The following is a 16,819-nucleotide window of genomic DNA, read 5'->3' on the forward strand; positions in this document are numbered from 1 at the left end:
GTACCCTCTCTCTCTTTTTAGAAGCTACCCTTCTAAAATGCTTTTGTGAAGAAGCCCTTGTATTTCAGGAGAACTGGCGAAATATACACATTCATATCTTCCAAATTGCCCTTTTTGAGTACTACAGGCAGAATTTATGATTTGACTTTTTTTTTTTTTTTTTTTTTTTTGAGACAGAGTCTTGCTGTGTCACCCAGGTTGGAGTGCAATGGCATGATCTTGGCTCACTGCAAACTCCACCTCATGGGTTCAAGCGATTCTCCTGTCTCAGCCTCCCGAGTAGCTGGGATTACAGGCACCCACCATCATGTCTGGCTAATTTTTGTATTTTTGTAGAGATGGGGGTTTCACCATGTAGGCCAGGCTGGTCTTGAACTCTTGACCTCAAGTGATCCCACCCACCTCAGCCTCCCAAAGTGTTGGAATTACAAGCATGAGCCACCATGTCCGGCCAACTTGCCATATTTTCTATGGTTTAATCCATGCCAAGTTGAGAGCAATAGTTTGTACATTAGTCCCAGGTCTCTTTTTGTTTTTCTTTCTTCATTGTCAATAAACATGTACAGTACCAAAATGTTCGGGGAACCATGCTGAGCACCGGAAATACATAGCAGTGTGATGTGGTCTTTGCCCCTCATATGCCAACAATGTCCCTGTGAGACAGGGTTGCATGGTTTATATGTTAAGTTTCTATGCCATTAGTAAGGACACTGGGTAATCAAGAAGGCTCAGAAAAGAATGTAATCAAAGAGTCTGAAGTATAGAAAGCCTTCTTAGAAAAAGGAGACTCAGCCCTAAAAGTAAGAGTAACAAATAAACAGGGAGAAAGATGACATTCTAGACAAGGGAAAAGAAATTAAGGTTGTGGACTTCTTCCTGGAATTATACTAATAAAAGCATCATTTCTTCAAACACTTTGGGAGAAATAAATCAAACCAAGTTAAGGGCATCTGGGGTCCCATGGGAAGAAGAATGATAACCAATGGCACAACACCAGATGGCTGCTAGAAGTTATAGGGTATAAAGCCCATGGCATAGCAAGGACATTAGGAATTAATTTACAAAAAGATACTTATTCCAGCTGGGTGCAGTGGTGCATGCCTGTAGTCCTAGCTACTCAAGAGGTTGAGGCAGGAGGACTGTTCGTTGTTCAAGGCCAGCCTGGACAATACAACACATGCCATTTCTAAAATATAAAACAAGAAAAAATTTAAAAAAATTATTCCTTCTAACAACCCCAGCAAATGGGGAAATTACCTAAGTGTTAGATATAACTGGATCAAGATTTCTAAGAAAATTAGACTCTCACAGTCCAGTGATTCTCATTCCAAAAACTTAAGATGGATCCAGGAATTTCACCTCTTTTAGGTACAATGTTCATATACTGAGTAATTCTTTTTAATTTGTATTCATTTATTATTATTTTTTTGAGACAGAGTCTCACTCTTGCTGCTCAGGCTGGAGTGGAATGGTGCAATCTTGGCTCACTGCAACCTCCACCTTCCAGGTTCAAGTGATTCTGCTGCCTCAGCCTCCCAAGTAGCTGGGATTACAGGCATGCGCCACTACGCCTGGCTCTTTTGTATTTTTAGTAGAGACATGGTTTCACCACGTTGGTCAGGCTGATCTCGAACTCCTGACCTCAAATGATCCACCTGCCTCGGCCTCCCAAAGTGCTGTGATTACAGGCGTGAGCTACCGCGCCTGGCCCACATATTGAGTAATCCCTACTGTGTGTGGTTTTAACATAGGTAAAATAAAACTAATCTTCACTGGGTTTCCTGAGTCTTCTAAAGTTTTTAGAATAAACATTCTGGGATATTTGGCCTGTAGAAGGCAGGTCTTCATACTGAGGAATAGGGCTGGAGTCAGGGAGAAAGAAGGAGTTGAGCTCCTTCAATTTCCACTTTCCAAGAAAGATTTAACAGCACAAAAGAAAAGGTCACATTAAGAAAAAGAAAATCAAACTGCTACAATTTATTTAACTTTTTAACAGGAAATATAAGTATGTAATGTAAACACTGACACGTGAAATAAAGTACAAGGATCAGGAAGACAAGCGAATTGGACAATAGTCTTGCTTTAACACTTCACTGCTTCCTGATTTCATTTGCAGCATGAATCACATGGTTATACAGACTGGCAGAAGTAACGGCAACATTCAGATTTACAGATACACCAGAAAGCCTCTGAAATCCAACAATGCCGTATGGAAGTCTGATCTTTCTGCTGCAAAAAAAAATTAAAGCTGGGCACATGTCCATTTATCCATTTACCCAAGGCATTTAATGTAGGAGCATAAGAATGCACTGATTAACACATGAGCTTTAATATGCTTGTGGAGGCCAAGATTAAATTGTGCCTCTTCTCCCTCTTCAGATAAAATAAAATTAACCAAATTAAAAGCAGAGCTGCCTGATACTGGCCAGAAGACTACATAATCACAGTGAATTCTTATTTCAATAAATCCCAGGAAATGCAAAACACAATAAATGATTGCCGTTGGAGCTTTGCCCAAATGGTCACCCTAGACCTCATGCTGCAGAATCGTATCGGGTTTTCAAGGTTCTTTCCTAGAACTCCAAAGTTGGAAAAATAACCTAGATAAATGGTTGGGATAAAGACCCATCATGATTTAAAACAAAGGGCCTATTTCCAAACTTGAATTCGGTAATAAAGAGTATGGGCTGTAATTTTCTGTGATTATCTCAAAAGATTAAAATAACCTGTCTTCTTTCTTATCAGATGACACCTACCAGATAGGAGGTAAATTTTGGTAATAGATGCCTACCATGCAGACTGGTTCAGTAATGGTACTCAGCATCACAAGATTTGGGGATTCAGATAAGGCTGCTTTAGAGCTAGAAATCACAGAACCATGCATTTGCCAAGTATACCTACTTCCTCACTCACCCCATGATCAAAGGCTATTAAAAGTCATCTGGGCCGGGCGCGGTGGCTCACGCCTGTAATCCTAGCACTTCAGGAGGCCGAGACGGGAGGATCACGAGGTCAGGAGTTTGAGACCAGCCTGGCCAACAAAGTAAAACCCCACCTCTACTAAAAATACAAAAATTAGCTGAGCGCGGTGGTGCATGCCTGTAATCCCAGCTACTCGGGAGGCTGAGGCAGGAGGATTGCTTGAACCCGGGAGGCAGAGGTTGCAGCGAGCTGAGGTCATGCCACCGCACTCCAACCTGGGTGACAGAGCAAGACTCTGTCTCGCAAAAAAACAAAAAAAAAATTATCTGTAGTCCCACATCCCTCTATACTCCATAATCTATGGAGAAATAAGTATCTTGCATGCTTCCTCCTTATGGCAAGTGGAACAGTCAGTGTAGGCTGAACACTGATTTTCTGAGGGAGAAATGCTACTCTGAGCAGGTGTTTTGAAACTGGTTTTCCCAGGCAAAGCTATCCTTCCTATATCACAAAGTGATGGAGATTTTAAAAAATGTGTTTATAAAATATCACAAGGAAACACCTTCACAACAAAAAACATTCATTTCTATATTCCTTACCTATAACATTTGGCACAGTGTCCTGCCATTTATTGTGCTCTCACTAAAGACATACATAGAACAGAGAGATCCAAAATCAGGTTTTAAAAGTGTTAGGAACTGCTATTTCCAAGGAATCCCTGCATCAGTCCTGGCCTTTGTTTGTGCTATATTATAATTAAGGTGTTGTGTAAAAAAAAAAACAAAACAAGCAAGATGATAAAACAGACCAGCATTATACTACTTTGATTAGAAAAAAGCCATTCATCACAGACGGACCTCCATTCCTGGATTCTTATTTACCTCTGCGAAACATAGAGGGCCTTAGCTACTGTGAAGAACAGCACATTATCACTGTAAGTAAGGCAAATGTTTCACTTATAATTCTCTGTCCTACAGTCAGATCATATGTGCCAGTTTTAACCTGGAAAACAGTAATCAAGTATTGAGAATTAAATACTAGAGATCTTTCAAGCAAGGAGGAGCCCAGTCTATCTTCACACACTCCCCAGTTATTGTTCTGTACTGTCTAGACCTATTACCTCTCCAGTGCTTCAACTCTGTCTCTGATATTCCTGCAGAGCAGATCTCAAAGAGGAGCTTTTTAATATTGTAACTAGCCATTTCTTCTGTTATCACTTCTTTTCTTCTCTCTTGGCATCAGTTCCTATTAGAGTGCCCTCCTCTTTGAAAATGAAAGATGGGGCTGGGTGCAGCGGCTCATGCCTGTAATTCCAGCACTTTGGGAGGCTAAGGTGGGTGGATCACCTGAGGTCAGGAGTCCAAGACCACCCTGGCCAACATGGTGAAACCCCAACTCTACTAAAAATACATAAATTAGCTGGGCGTGATAGCTCATGCCTGTAATCCCAGCTACTCGGGAGGCATAAGAATTGCTTCAACCTGGGAGGCAGAGGTTGCAGTGAGCCGAGATCACACCACTGCACTCCAGCCTGGGCGACAGAATGAGACTCCACCTCAAAAGAAAAAAGAAAAAGAAAAAAAAGAAAAGAAAAGAAAGAAAGAAAAATGAAAGATGGAACTTCTGAAAAATAGATTCATCCTATTTGCAGATATTCAGATCAGTTACCCTTAGGAAAATAAGGCACCTATAATGTGACCCCACATTGACTACAGGGATAGTACTAATATTTGGATCCTGTGTGGCTGCAAAAGAAGACGACTTCCAAACAGAAGCACTACTTTCCTGCCACAGGTCAGGCTGCATCACACAGCACTGCTGTGCTAGTCTAACATACAGGCAGACTGGAGGCTCCAAAGAACTCAAAGAAATACAGATACAATTCTTCCTTAAAATAGAAAGTTACAGTATCAGTTGGGTCTCTGGTTAACCTCATCAGTCCTTTCGAGTAATGTTTTCATGGTTGAGTGAGGAATATGGAGGAGCAACAGATGAGAGTAAGGAAACCTAGGTTCCAGTCCCAGCTCTATTACTTACTGGCTGTGTGACCTCAGGCAACTATGTTTACCTCCCCTCACTCCCCACCCCAGCCTGTTTCCTTATCTGTAAAATGGGGATAAAAAATCACCTGCCTTGTCTACCACATGTTGTGACTGTGAGGATCAAATGAGATGCTGTGAAAGTGCCTTGTAAACTGAAGTACTGACAGTAAAGGCTTTTAAAGTAATAGTATATACTTATTACATTTTAATTAGGTCCTTATAATTGCCTATTTGACTAGAAGTGCCCCATGCAGGATGTGCCTCACGACAGACAGAACTAAAAAATAGGTGCTATAAATATACACTGGTCCTTTTCACTGGGGGTGGTTAAAAAAAAAAGGAAAATTCTTAATTTCCTCAGCAGTGGCCTCAGATTACATTACTTAAAAATGTGATGTCATCCAAGTCTATCAATTGATAAAATTTTCTCCAAATATGTCCTATACAGTTGTAGTTTTGTCTGTTGATATCTTCACACGGAGGAGTCTAGAATTCAAAACCTAGCATGCTAAAACTAAACAAAAAAACAATACAACCATAGAGTTACAGTGGGTTGTAAAGGAAATGAAAATTAGAGGCATCATTATAATAAAATTAGGTCACAGTTCCTCAAATGGTCGCCTTTTTCCTGAGATAGCTCCAGGACAGGGTCCTAGTTCTGTGAAGTGCTTTAAAGCAGCTTAGTCTTGCTGGAGGTGAAAAGGACATGTGGGCTGGCAACTAGGCTATGTTCATTTTCAGCACGAGGATTTGAACAAGAAGGTCTGCTAGGAGCTGCCAAACAGCTTTGGTGGAGAAGCCCATATGGCCTAAGAGAGGCTTGCTAGTTCTCAGATGCCAGGCCAGAGTGTGGAGAACAGCTTAACACAGCCATCCAGTCCCAGGATTTTCAATTCTTCCTGTAAGTTGGTTCTGCTCTTCTCCGGTCTAGTAAATAATTGAACAGAGGAAAAACAATGAGATATGGAGCAATATATCTATCTGTGCTTTAGGGCCTTTCTCTGCCTAGCTGCAAAAAGTTTACATGCAGAACAGAGACGTGACACAAAAGGAGCAAATGTGATTTTTGACTAGAGTTTGAAATAGACTTTGACTAGCCCAGAGCACCCAGATTCCAGTATTCGTGTCAGAAGACCTTTATTACAAATGTTACAGGCGATGACTTGCAGGGAGTCAGGTCACTGGAATCACTAGTTAACAAGACGGTTGTCCTTTGGGGCCACAGGTGTGTTGCTAACCTCCACTTTTCTTCCTGATTTGCTTTGCTTTCCGGGGTTTGAGGATGGTGTAGTTTACATACACCGTATACTGATCTGACAGGAAAGGGACATAGAATGCCCGCAGCAGCTTTGAAGATCTGAAAAACAAGGGTTAAAAAAGAGAATTTTATCACTTGGGAGAATTTACTAATGGTACTAAATGTAATTAAAAGAAATAAACTAAGATCTGTAGTAAGGATTATATTTTATTCAAGTGGCACAGAAAAGCCTATTACTTAGGTACTAGATCATGATAAAAGACTTAATCAAGGCCGCGTACCTTGTCACCTAAATGAAAATTTATTATTGTCCCTAATATGCTACAGTATATCCTTCAGAAGAGTCCTAGGTCTTCATTTTGCATTAGAATGTGCCATAGAAAAATTCCAGGTCAATCGAAGGACTGCTATTGCTGAAATGAATTCTTAACAACAAAATGGTTTCTGCATCTAAGAAACTGTAGAGATGCCAAGTACTCAAATGACCTGGACTCCAGCTCTAAGTTTTCCTGGAGAGGGGAAGAAAACTACATCCTGGGTGCCTGTGCATAGTGTTCCAGTATTGTCTAAGTCAAGGAAAGCGTCTACACACAAGTCCATGTTGTGATAACATGTCCCTGGTAAATTATAATATATCTACTTATTACTGAAACATAAGAACTGAAAACCTAAATTTCTCATGAATTTCTGAAGAATGTGAAAAGTGCTTATATTTTAAATATATTATCGGCCGGGCACAGTGGCTCACGCCTGTAATTCCAGCACTTTCAGGGACCGAGGCAAGCAGATCATTTGAGATCAGGAGGTCGAGACCAGCCTGACCAACATGGTGAAACTCTGTCTCTATTAAATTAATAAATACAAAAAAATTAGCCGGGCATGGTGGCGCATGCCTGTAATCCCAGCTACTTGGGAGGCTGAGGCAGGAGAATTGCTTGAACCCGGGAGGTAGAGGTTGCAGTGAACCGAGGTCACACCACTGCACTCTAGCATAGGCGACAGCGCGAGACTCCATCTCAACAAAAATAAAAAAAAAATATATGATTTAATCCATTTGATAATTCTATGAGGAAGTGGCATTATTATCCCTATTTTATAAAAGGGAAACTAGGGCTTCAAATTGCACAGGGTTACACAGTAAGTGACAGAGGCCTCATTTAAATCCAGGTTTGACTCCAGAGTCTGCACTCTTAACCATTATGGTTTATCATGCATCCCAGGAACAGACTAACAGGATTTGTCATTTCCTAGAAAAAGTTGTAGTGATAGTTTTAAATTCTGTATGGAGTATTACTTCCTGACTCTGATTTCTGAGTCTGAAAATCAAAAGTTGGCCTAGTTACTGCCATCCTGAATGAGGTAGCTGAAGGTGTTCCACTGCCAGTCCTTTTCCAAATTCTAAACTTGTAAATGTCATGTCAACGTGGCATTTGTGCTGGCAGCCTACCCTTGGGTTTGGCAGACTCCTACAATGCCTGCACACAATGACACTGTGCTTGGCATGCATGCCTCTTAGAGATTCTTCCCAACTAGGACGCTGGCAGTGCCCTGTGCTCTGTGAGATTCACTTTACTTCAACAGTGAACTCTATCAAGGGCTTTGATAGAGAAAAGAGGTTTGGAGAAGAGACATGAGACAAAGCAGGGCTCCTACAAATAAAATGAACAGAAGGAGGAAGGATCTACCCCAGTCAAGGAGAAGTTAATGGCCAGGCACGGTGGCTCAGGCCTGTAATTCCAATATTTTGAGAGGTTGAGGTGGGAGGATTGCTTGAGCCCAGGAGTTTGAGCCCAGCCTGGGCAACAAAGTGAGACCTGTGTTTACAAAAAAATGTTTAAAAATTAGCCTGGCAGGTTGGCACACACCCGTAGTCCCAGCTATTCTGAAGTCTGAGCTGGTAGTACGGCATGAGCCCATAAGCCCAGGAGGTTGAGGCTGCAGTGAGCTGTGATCATGCCACTGCACTCCAGCCTGGGTGACAGAGTGAGACATTGTCTAAAAAAAAAAAAAGAAAGAAAATTTACCCTTTTCATCTACACTGCACAAATAAGGTGAAGGGTAAAGGGCAGAACAGAAAGATGCAAAATAGAGCAAATTCCTACAAGCTTTAGTAAAGAAAGTATAAAACTAACAAGTGTAATTTCCATTTTAGTTGACTCTATAATAAAAGCTTCATTAATATAGTCATTGTATATTTCTGGTCAACTCAGTCCTTGGTATAACCTCAGGGTCCAGTGGACCCAATTTTAGTTTTCAACTTTCTTTTTTTTTTTTTTTCCTCAAGAGACAGGATCTCACTATTTTGCCCAGACTGGCCTTGAACTCCTGGACTCAAACAATCCTCCTGCCTCGGAATCCCAAAGTGTTGAGATTACAGGTGTGAGCTACCTCACCTGTCCCAGGTTTTCACTTTCTTTTTGTAGCAATTCCTTACTATTTGGGAGGATTGCTAGTTCATAATTTTATTCTTTTTAGAGTCTTCCAAAGAACAAAGATAAATTATACTTATTTTCATTTATTTATTTTGAGACAGGGTCTCGCTCTGTTGCCCAAGCTAGAGTGCAGTAGCATGATCATAGTTCACTGCAGCCTTGACCTCCTGAGCTCAAGCAATCCTCCCGCCTCAGCTTTCTGAGTAGCTGGGCTACAGGTGTGCCTAGCTAATTTTTTATTTTTTGTAGAGATGGGGTTTCATTGTGTTATCCAAGCTGGCCTTGAACTCCTGGGCTCGATAAATCCACCTGCCTCAGCCTTCCCAAGTGTTAGGATTACAGATATGAGCTACCATGCCCAGCCTATAAAATAACTTAAAAATAGGCCAGACGCAATGGCTCACACCTATAATCCTAGGACTTTGGGAGGCCAAGGCGGGTGGATCACGAAGTCAGGAGTTCAAGACCAGCCTGGCCAAGATGGTGAAACCCCATCTCTACTAAAAGTACAAAAATTACAGCGTGCCTATAATCCCAGCTACTCAGGAGGCTGAGGCAGGACAACTGTTTGAACCTGGGGGGTGGAGGCTGCAGTGAGCCGAGATTGTGCCACTGCACTCCAGCTTGGGTGGCAGAGCGAGACCCTGTCTCAAAAAAAAAAAAAAAAGGTAAAAATATAGAAGACAAAGAGGGTCCATTGGACTGAGATAGTAAATGGTGATGACTATTTTCCTGGTAGGCTGATAGATCATGTTCAAAAAAATGATCATTTTCTGAAATTTCTGAAATTATCAGAAAATGATCTTACTCTGATTCCACTCAGGAGTTGGAAAAAAAAATATTTCCTGATCACTAGGTGTGAATAAAAGAGAGAGAAAAGAATAATAATAATTTTAAAAACTATCTTGGTCTGCACATGGGATATATCATCATCAAAAACACTGACTAGCAGCCGGGCGCAGTGGCTCACTTGAGGTCAGGAGTTCAAGACCAGTCTAGCCAACATGGTGAAACCCTGTCTCTACTAAAAATACAAAAATTAGCCAGGCATGGTGGCGGGTGCCTTTAATCTCAGCTACTTGGGTGGCTGAGGCAGGAGAATTGCTTGAACCTGGGAGATGGAGCTTGTAGTAAACTGAGATTGCGCCACTGCACTCCAACCTGGGTGATGGGGCAACACTCTGTCTCAAAAACAAAACAAAACAAAACAAAATAAAACACTGACTAGGCAGGTGTTGTGGTATGTTCCTGTAATCCTGGGTACATGAAAGAATTGCTTGGGCCCAGGAGTTCAAGGGCAACCTGGGCAAACACAGCAAAATCACATTTCTGAAAAACAAAAAAAGTTAAAAAATAACTAGCTGGACTGAAATAGAAGAAGGATTACTATGCATTATTGTTGAGTTCAAAAGAGAAGCTAAAACAAGGGTAAAAAATAAAAGAGATTGGGAGAAAATGCAATATATGTACCAGACGATTTGAATCTAGACTATATAAACTGTTTGGGCAATCAGTAAGACAATTCAACAGGAAAAATGACAAAAGATATGATTACAGAAGAGAAATGCAAATGGTTGATAAACATTAAATAATGATCAATCTTACCAGGAATCAGGGAAATGTAAGACTAGACACAATTTTCAATAATCAGGTTTGGAAAAGTTAAAAAGCCTGACAGTCTCAAACACTGATGAGGAATCAAGAAACAGATATTGCCAGTAAAAGTGTAAACCTGCATAGCCACTTAGAAAGGCAGCTTTAGCAGTATCAATTAAAATGAAAATTATGCAGTCCCTATGATATAGCAAAGGACTTTTACTTTGTACTTTACGCTATGTTATTTATTTATTTGCTTGTTTTACAAACAACCTACTTGGTTTTCCATTTGCTATGATTAAAAATTTCAAATATATATAAAAGATAAATTTATTACTTATAATAATGTTTTAAAACCAGTAAACAAATTTTTAAATAAAGGAAACCCTCAATTTTCAAAAACAAAAAGCAACCAACCAAACAAAAAAATCAATGTGCCTACTATATGTAAGCATTTGTGTGCTGGCTCTGAAGACATAAGTCTCTCTTCTCAAAGGGCTAATAAGCTAATTGGGTAGAACAGATTATGAACGATACATCATCATAACTTAGCATACGGTAAATTCTAAACAACTGACACAGAAGTTCAAAGTGATAATGCAAACATTCAGACGGGAGGTCAAATGCTGAGGGCTGGGTAGGTAGGTGTATAAGCAGCATTTAATAAACATGTAGCACATCATTTCATTTTATCCATCCAGTATTCCAAGGTACACTAAGCAGGAAAAGCAACTTGTCTAACCATAACCAAATCTACAGGCATCTCAGGTTAATACTCTGTGCATTCAGCAGCAACTAGAGGTGGGCTGAATAAATCCCAAACTCTTTCTCACTGCCTACAAATCCCTAGGAGATCCAGCCCTTGCCTGATTGTCCCACCTCACCTTGTGCCATCTTCCTCCTGGACCTCTACACTCCGGTCACACCAGCCCCCTTTCAGTTCTTCAAAAATACAAGCTCCTACCTAAGAGCCCTTGCATATGCTGTTGCCTCAGCCAGGAACACTCTTCTACCCTGTTTTTCTCGTGACCGAGTTCATCTCATTTTTCATGTCTCAGCTTAAAAGTTACCTCCTTTGGCTGGGCACAGAGGCTCACGCCTGTAATCCCAGCACTTTGGGAGGCCAAGGCGGGTGGATCACTTGAGGTCAGGAGTTCGAGACCAGTCTGGCCAACATGGTGAAACCCTGTCTCTACTAAAATACAAAATCAGCCGGCTGTGGTGGCACCCGCCTGTAATCCCAATTATTTGGGAGGCTGAGGCAGGAGAATCACTTGAACCTGGGAGGTGGATGTTGCAGTGAGCCAAGATTGTGCCACTGCACTCCAGCCTGGGTGACAGGGCGAGACTCTGTCTCAGGGAGAAAAAAAAAAAAAAAAGTTACCTCCTTTGGGAGGTCTTCCAACAATCCTAGGAAATCCTAGGTTTCCACCTCTCACTTCTTTTCTCTCAGTGCACCTGTGTGTTTCTTCATTATACAGTTCACAATTTGTATTATTTATTTGTTGGTTAACTAGTTTATTATCTACCCTCCCCTACAAAACACACCCAAATTCCAGGGGCCATGCCTGTTTTATCTGCCGACATGTGTCTGGCATATGGTAAATGCTGAAAAACAAATGTTGGATGGAAGGAAGGATGAATGGATGGACTGCTGAAGAGAGTAAGGGAGGGATATCACACAAATGAGATATGAGTTTAATTCAATTTAGTTTAACTACAGATAAATGAGCTCCATGTCAAGCAATGGGTTAAATGCCAGGAACACAATGATGGTTCCTCCTACTCTCAATGAGGAATTCAAAGTCCAAGTGAATTTGTGGTTTGGAATAACTATCTTGCTAAGGACAAACATGGGTCTGACTTAGCTACATCATGAGATCCAAGGAACATCCTGATTTGCCAAGCTCCCTCAGTGTGTAATCACAAGAAATTCGGCATCAAATTCTAAATAATGTATTCAGGAAATAAGGAGGCATTTCTAGTTAAACCAGAACACAAAACTACAAAAAAAGGCGAGAATTACATAGAAGGAAAAGCTAAGAAGGATCTATTTAACATCAGAGTGTGGCACTGGAAAAAAATCCTTTAGAAGACAAACCTCCTTTTCTCCTGCAGATTCTGGTTTTGATCTTTAATAGCATTATCTATCTATAACACACAAAGCCACTAACTAATTTTTTCCAGAAGATGGAATCAGAAAGCAGCCAATATATGCTTAGGCCCATTCTCATCTCTAAGCTGGGATGGGAATATATTGTAATTTCTTTTTTTTCTTTTGAGACAGGATCTCACTCTTTCACCTGGGCTGGAATGTAGTAGTGTGATCCCAGCTCACTGCAGCCTTGACCTCAAGGGTTCAAGTGATCCTCCCACCTTAGCCTCCTGAGTAGTTGGGACTAAGGTGTGTGCCACCATTCCCAGCTTTTTACTTTTTGTAGAGACGGGGTTATACTATGTTGCCCAGACTGGTCTCAAACTCCTGGGCTCAAGCAGTCCTCCCACCTTGGCCTCCCAAAGTGCTAGGATTACAGGTATGAATCACTGCACCTAGCTTGTGTGTGTCTGTGTGTGTGTGTGTGTGTGTGTGTGTGTGTGTGTGTGTGTGTGTGTGTGTATTTAACCAAAAGAACAAGCTGGCTTGAATTCTTCCTTTCTAACATTCCAGCTGCTGTTCTAGATTATTTTGTCATCAAAAGCTTTAATATACTAAGCATAACTGGGGCATTTTGAATTGTTGTATTGTTATTGAAAAAAGGAAACCAAATTGGTAATTTACCTTTATAAAAGGAAAGAGGAGGCCGGGCGCGGTGGCTCACGCCAGTAATCCCAGCACTTTGGGAGGCCGAGGAGGGCGGATCACGAGGTTAGGAGAGCGAGACCATCCTGGCTAACATGGTGAAAACCTGTCTCTACTAAAAATATAAAAAATTAGCCAGGCATGGTGGTGCCCGCCTGTAGTCCCAGCTACTCGGGAGGCTGAGGCAGGAGAATAGCGTGAACCCAGGAGGCGGAGCTTGCAGTGAGCCGAGATTGAGCCACTGCACTCCAGCCTGGGTGACAGAGCGAAACTCTGGCTCAAAAAAAAAAAAAAAGGAAAGAGCAGTTGTGCACTGGAAAGACATGTGGTGCACACATTTATACACACGGAAACAGAGATCAGACTGATTCACAGACAAAACTAATACCTATCAAAACTCATACGATAATGTCTGTAATAAAGTGAAATGCCAAAGTACTGCCCTAGGGCAGCACAGGCAGCATGATTTAGGGAAACATAAATATGTGCCTCTATCATGGAAACTGAAATACTTCCCCTGCCAGTGAGAAAGTCACTCAAGTGATTCAAGGATGAAACAGACCTGGACAAAGCAATTGCCTGAACAGCATAATTAGCTCACGGCTCAGAATGTTTTGTAATTCAATTACCAGCCCTATTTATCAGGGCTGAGGAGCATTCGGCTGTGGAGATTTAAATCTGCTCTTGCTGACGTCAATGAATGACTGGCTGCCAGTCCCTGATGTCACCAGTTCAGCAGGCACAAATGGAAATGCTGGGTCAATTTTTCATTTTAAAAAGAAAACATCCTAGTATCCAGGTTTTCCTTCTCTTTTAAAAGACAGGATCTTGCTCTGTTGTCCAGGCTGGAGTGCAGTGGCATGATCATAGGTCACTGCAGCCGCAACCTCCTGGGTTCAAGTGATCCTCCCTGATCTGTCTCCAGAGTAATGGGGACTACAGGTATGTGCCACCACACCCAGCTAATTTATTATCATTATTATTATTTATAGAGACAGAGTCTCAATATGTTGCCCTGGATGGTCTTAAAGCTTCAAGCAATCCTGTGGCCTTAGCCTCCCAAAACAGTGGGACTGCAGGCATGAGCCACCATGCCTGGCCCAGGTCTTGTCCTGTCTTCTTTCTCCTCTTCTCTCTTCTCCTCTCCTCTCTTTCTTTGTTTCTTCTCTTATCTATCTATCTGTCTGTCTGTCTGTCTGTCTGTCTATCTATCTATCTATCCATCCATCCATCCATCCATCCCATCATCCATCCATCCAACCATCCATCCATCCATCCATCCATCCATCCATCCATCCATCCAAGCATTAATATCCCCTGTAAACCTGTAATCTAAGCCCACTGCCAGTTGTCTTTCCAGCTGCAGCTTTTTCAAGTTAGTTTCTTTCTCTCTTGCATTTAGCTCACCTTTCAGTGAGAGATTTTCTACAACCGTTAGTGCAGAACTTGGCTTTTGCAGCTATCTTCAGTTCTGAAGAGAATCTCAGAATTCCCTGAAGACTTAGTGACAGTCAATCTATAGTTCCATATCAAGCAATTTAAGCACGTCTCAAAAAGCTGGTATGCAGCAAAAATGTGATGGTTATGTTTTTAACAGGAAATGTGGTGAGAGACATTATTTTAATGATAACTAATGCAAAGGTGACTTACAACCCTGTTATACAAAAGAGGAGTTCCACGCTGTATGTTATACTCCACCAGTCCCTTGAGGATGGAATTTTATCTAACTGCTCTATCTCTAGTTTTTAGGAAAGTGCCACAGAAAGTCCTCAGCAAATAGTCTGTGAATGAATTAACGCCTATGCTGTGACTCTTAAACCAGAGCATCTGGTTTACCTCCCACCCTTCTTACAATATTCATCTTCCACAAGGAAAAGGAAATATCAAAAATAATCTGAAGTTATTTTTTCTGTTCTCTTCCTAAGCAATTCAATCCTAAAGCCATTACACGGGGCACAGCAAAGCAGAAGTCTAGAGTGGGGAGTTGGGGGACGGTGGTGGCTATGGGATGTCAGAGTGCAAGGGAGGCATGGAAGGCATGTGGCAAAGAAAATATACTGCAGAAGGTCCCATAATTGTATAATGGCAATATACCCCGCAGGTGGCCGTTTACACAGAATTTGCTGAATCAGCATTATCCACGTGACCAGTATATTCTACTTTGAGCAGGCAGGTTCAGTAGACCCTTGATGTTCAATAAATATTCATGATTTTGACTATCTGGAGCAACCTCCAAAAATCTATTATATGTAATGACTGGGAAGTTTACTGAGGCACAAACCAGAATCATGGCATCGTGAGACTGGCATACAGAGTGAATCATTCCACCGATTTGTGGCCTTGGCCAACATCTGGCATAACATCATAACCTTTTGATCAGTCACCTTTAGCAAATATTCAGAATGAGGAACTGGGGAAAAATGCTATTAGGCAACTGGCTATTTTCTGACCTCAGTCCCATCAAGGTTGCTGGAGAAATGCTCTTCACCAGACTTTTTTCCCATCTGACAGTTACTTAGATATAAAGGTACTCTATGTTCCATTCATCAGTCCTGTGGAGAAGATGACAACATTCGAGAGAGTTTTTATCCCTGCTCTTCGGACCCTCATTTGGGCTTCTTTTATGTGACAAATAGAAGGATTGGGGGTCACATCAGCAAATGATTCTGGCAAGCTTTACAGAGATGAAATAAACAATGAGTATGCTTTAAAATAACTCAATAATCTTTATTTTACCAAATAAGGGCATCAGAAGCTTCTGAAGAAAACCTTATACCATCTTTTTTCTATTTACTCTAGTATAAATCCAGTTTTAAGAATGTGAAATACATAATCAATACATATTTTCTAAGACTCTATAATGTACTAGGAGTTGTAGAGAATTAACATGTAATGTGGTTCTAACTCTCAAGGAACTCAGAACAAAGACCTCAGATGATGCTGCCTGCTTAGGCTAAGGCAGCTAAAAGTAGCTGTGGTCCTAAAACAGGTCCTAAAATGCTCTTCAAACCTGAGCGCCTCTATGGCATGGACTTAGAGAACAGATGGTCTGTAAATGGTTTCTTTCTAGAGAACTCATTTCACAACAATAGAAAGCAGACTCTCTAAGCTTCAGAAAAATGAAAAAAGGTTTATTCGTCTTAAAATGTCAGCAGATTTTAATGATTAAGCAACTGAATAACGGCAAAACACCATGTGTTTTGAAGCCAAATCTGGCCTGGGGTAGCTCTGCCAGATGAAGGGTCTCAAGAAAGCATCCTGGGAGAATAAGAGGAGGAAAAGCCAAAAACTGACAGAGAGTGAAACAGAAAGTATAAGAGAATAAAAGTTGATAAATACCAAAGTATAGAAACTCTGATCTCTTCTTCCTGTTTCTCAGTATTCTTGGCATTGCTGAGGAAGCTAAGGGCACCACCATGATTGACATGCAGGGAAAAAACAAAAACACTTCAACTACTGCTTAGGAGGGAGAACTAATTCTACCCAAAGGATGGAAGCACCATCTGAAGCACGTCAAACTGTTGGCCTGTAACCAAATTCTGCCATGGGGTGGAGTCTCCCCTTCCACCTGGGTAATAAGAAGCTGCAGATGGAAACAGCCTGCTGGACTATTGCGTATACCATATGCCTCTTCTGTAAGAAATCACCTTTAACAAGAAAAGTTGCAAAGATTATCCAGTTTGGATGGAGAATGGCGTTGCAAGATATGTAGTGGATTTAAAGCATGTCCATACTTCTTTCACACTCCTCCCATCAACAGAGGAAGCCT

The 16,819-nt window shown here is 41.3% G+C and overlaps 1 protein-coding gene across 1 annotated transcript in view; it reads right to left on the reverse strand.

Annotated features, from left to right (window-relative positions):
- Window positions 1–6,076: 6,076 nt before the first annotated feature.
- LOC105537449 (alpha-1,2-mannosyltransferase ALG9) overlaps window positions 6,077–16,819 on the reverse strand; it is a 104,534-nt gene continuing 93,791 nt past the window's right edge. The window contains exon 20 of the mRNA XM_011977061.1: window positions 6,077–6,321. Coding sequence (XP_011832451.1) covers window positions 6,198–6,321 — 124 coding nt within the window. The 3' untranslated portion in view covers window positions 6,077–6,197. The remainder of the gene's footprint in view (window positions 6,322–16,819) is intronic.

The sequence above is a fragment of the Mandrillus leucophaeus genome, unplaced genomic scaffold (assembly GCF_000951045.1).
Source record: "Mandrillus leucophaeus isolate KB7577 unplaced genomic scaffold, Mleu.le_1.0 Scaffold172, whole genome shotgun sequence".
NCBI lineage: Eukaryota > Metazoa > Chordata > Mammalia > Primates > Cercopithecidae > Mandrillus > Mandrillus leucophaeus.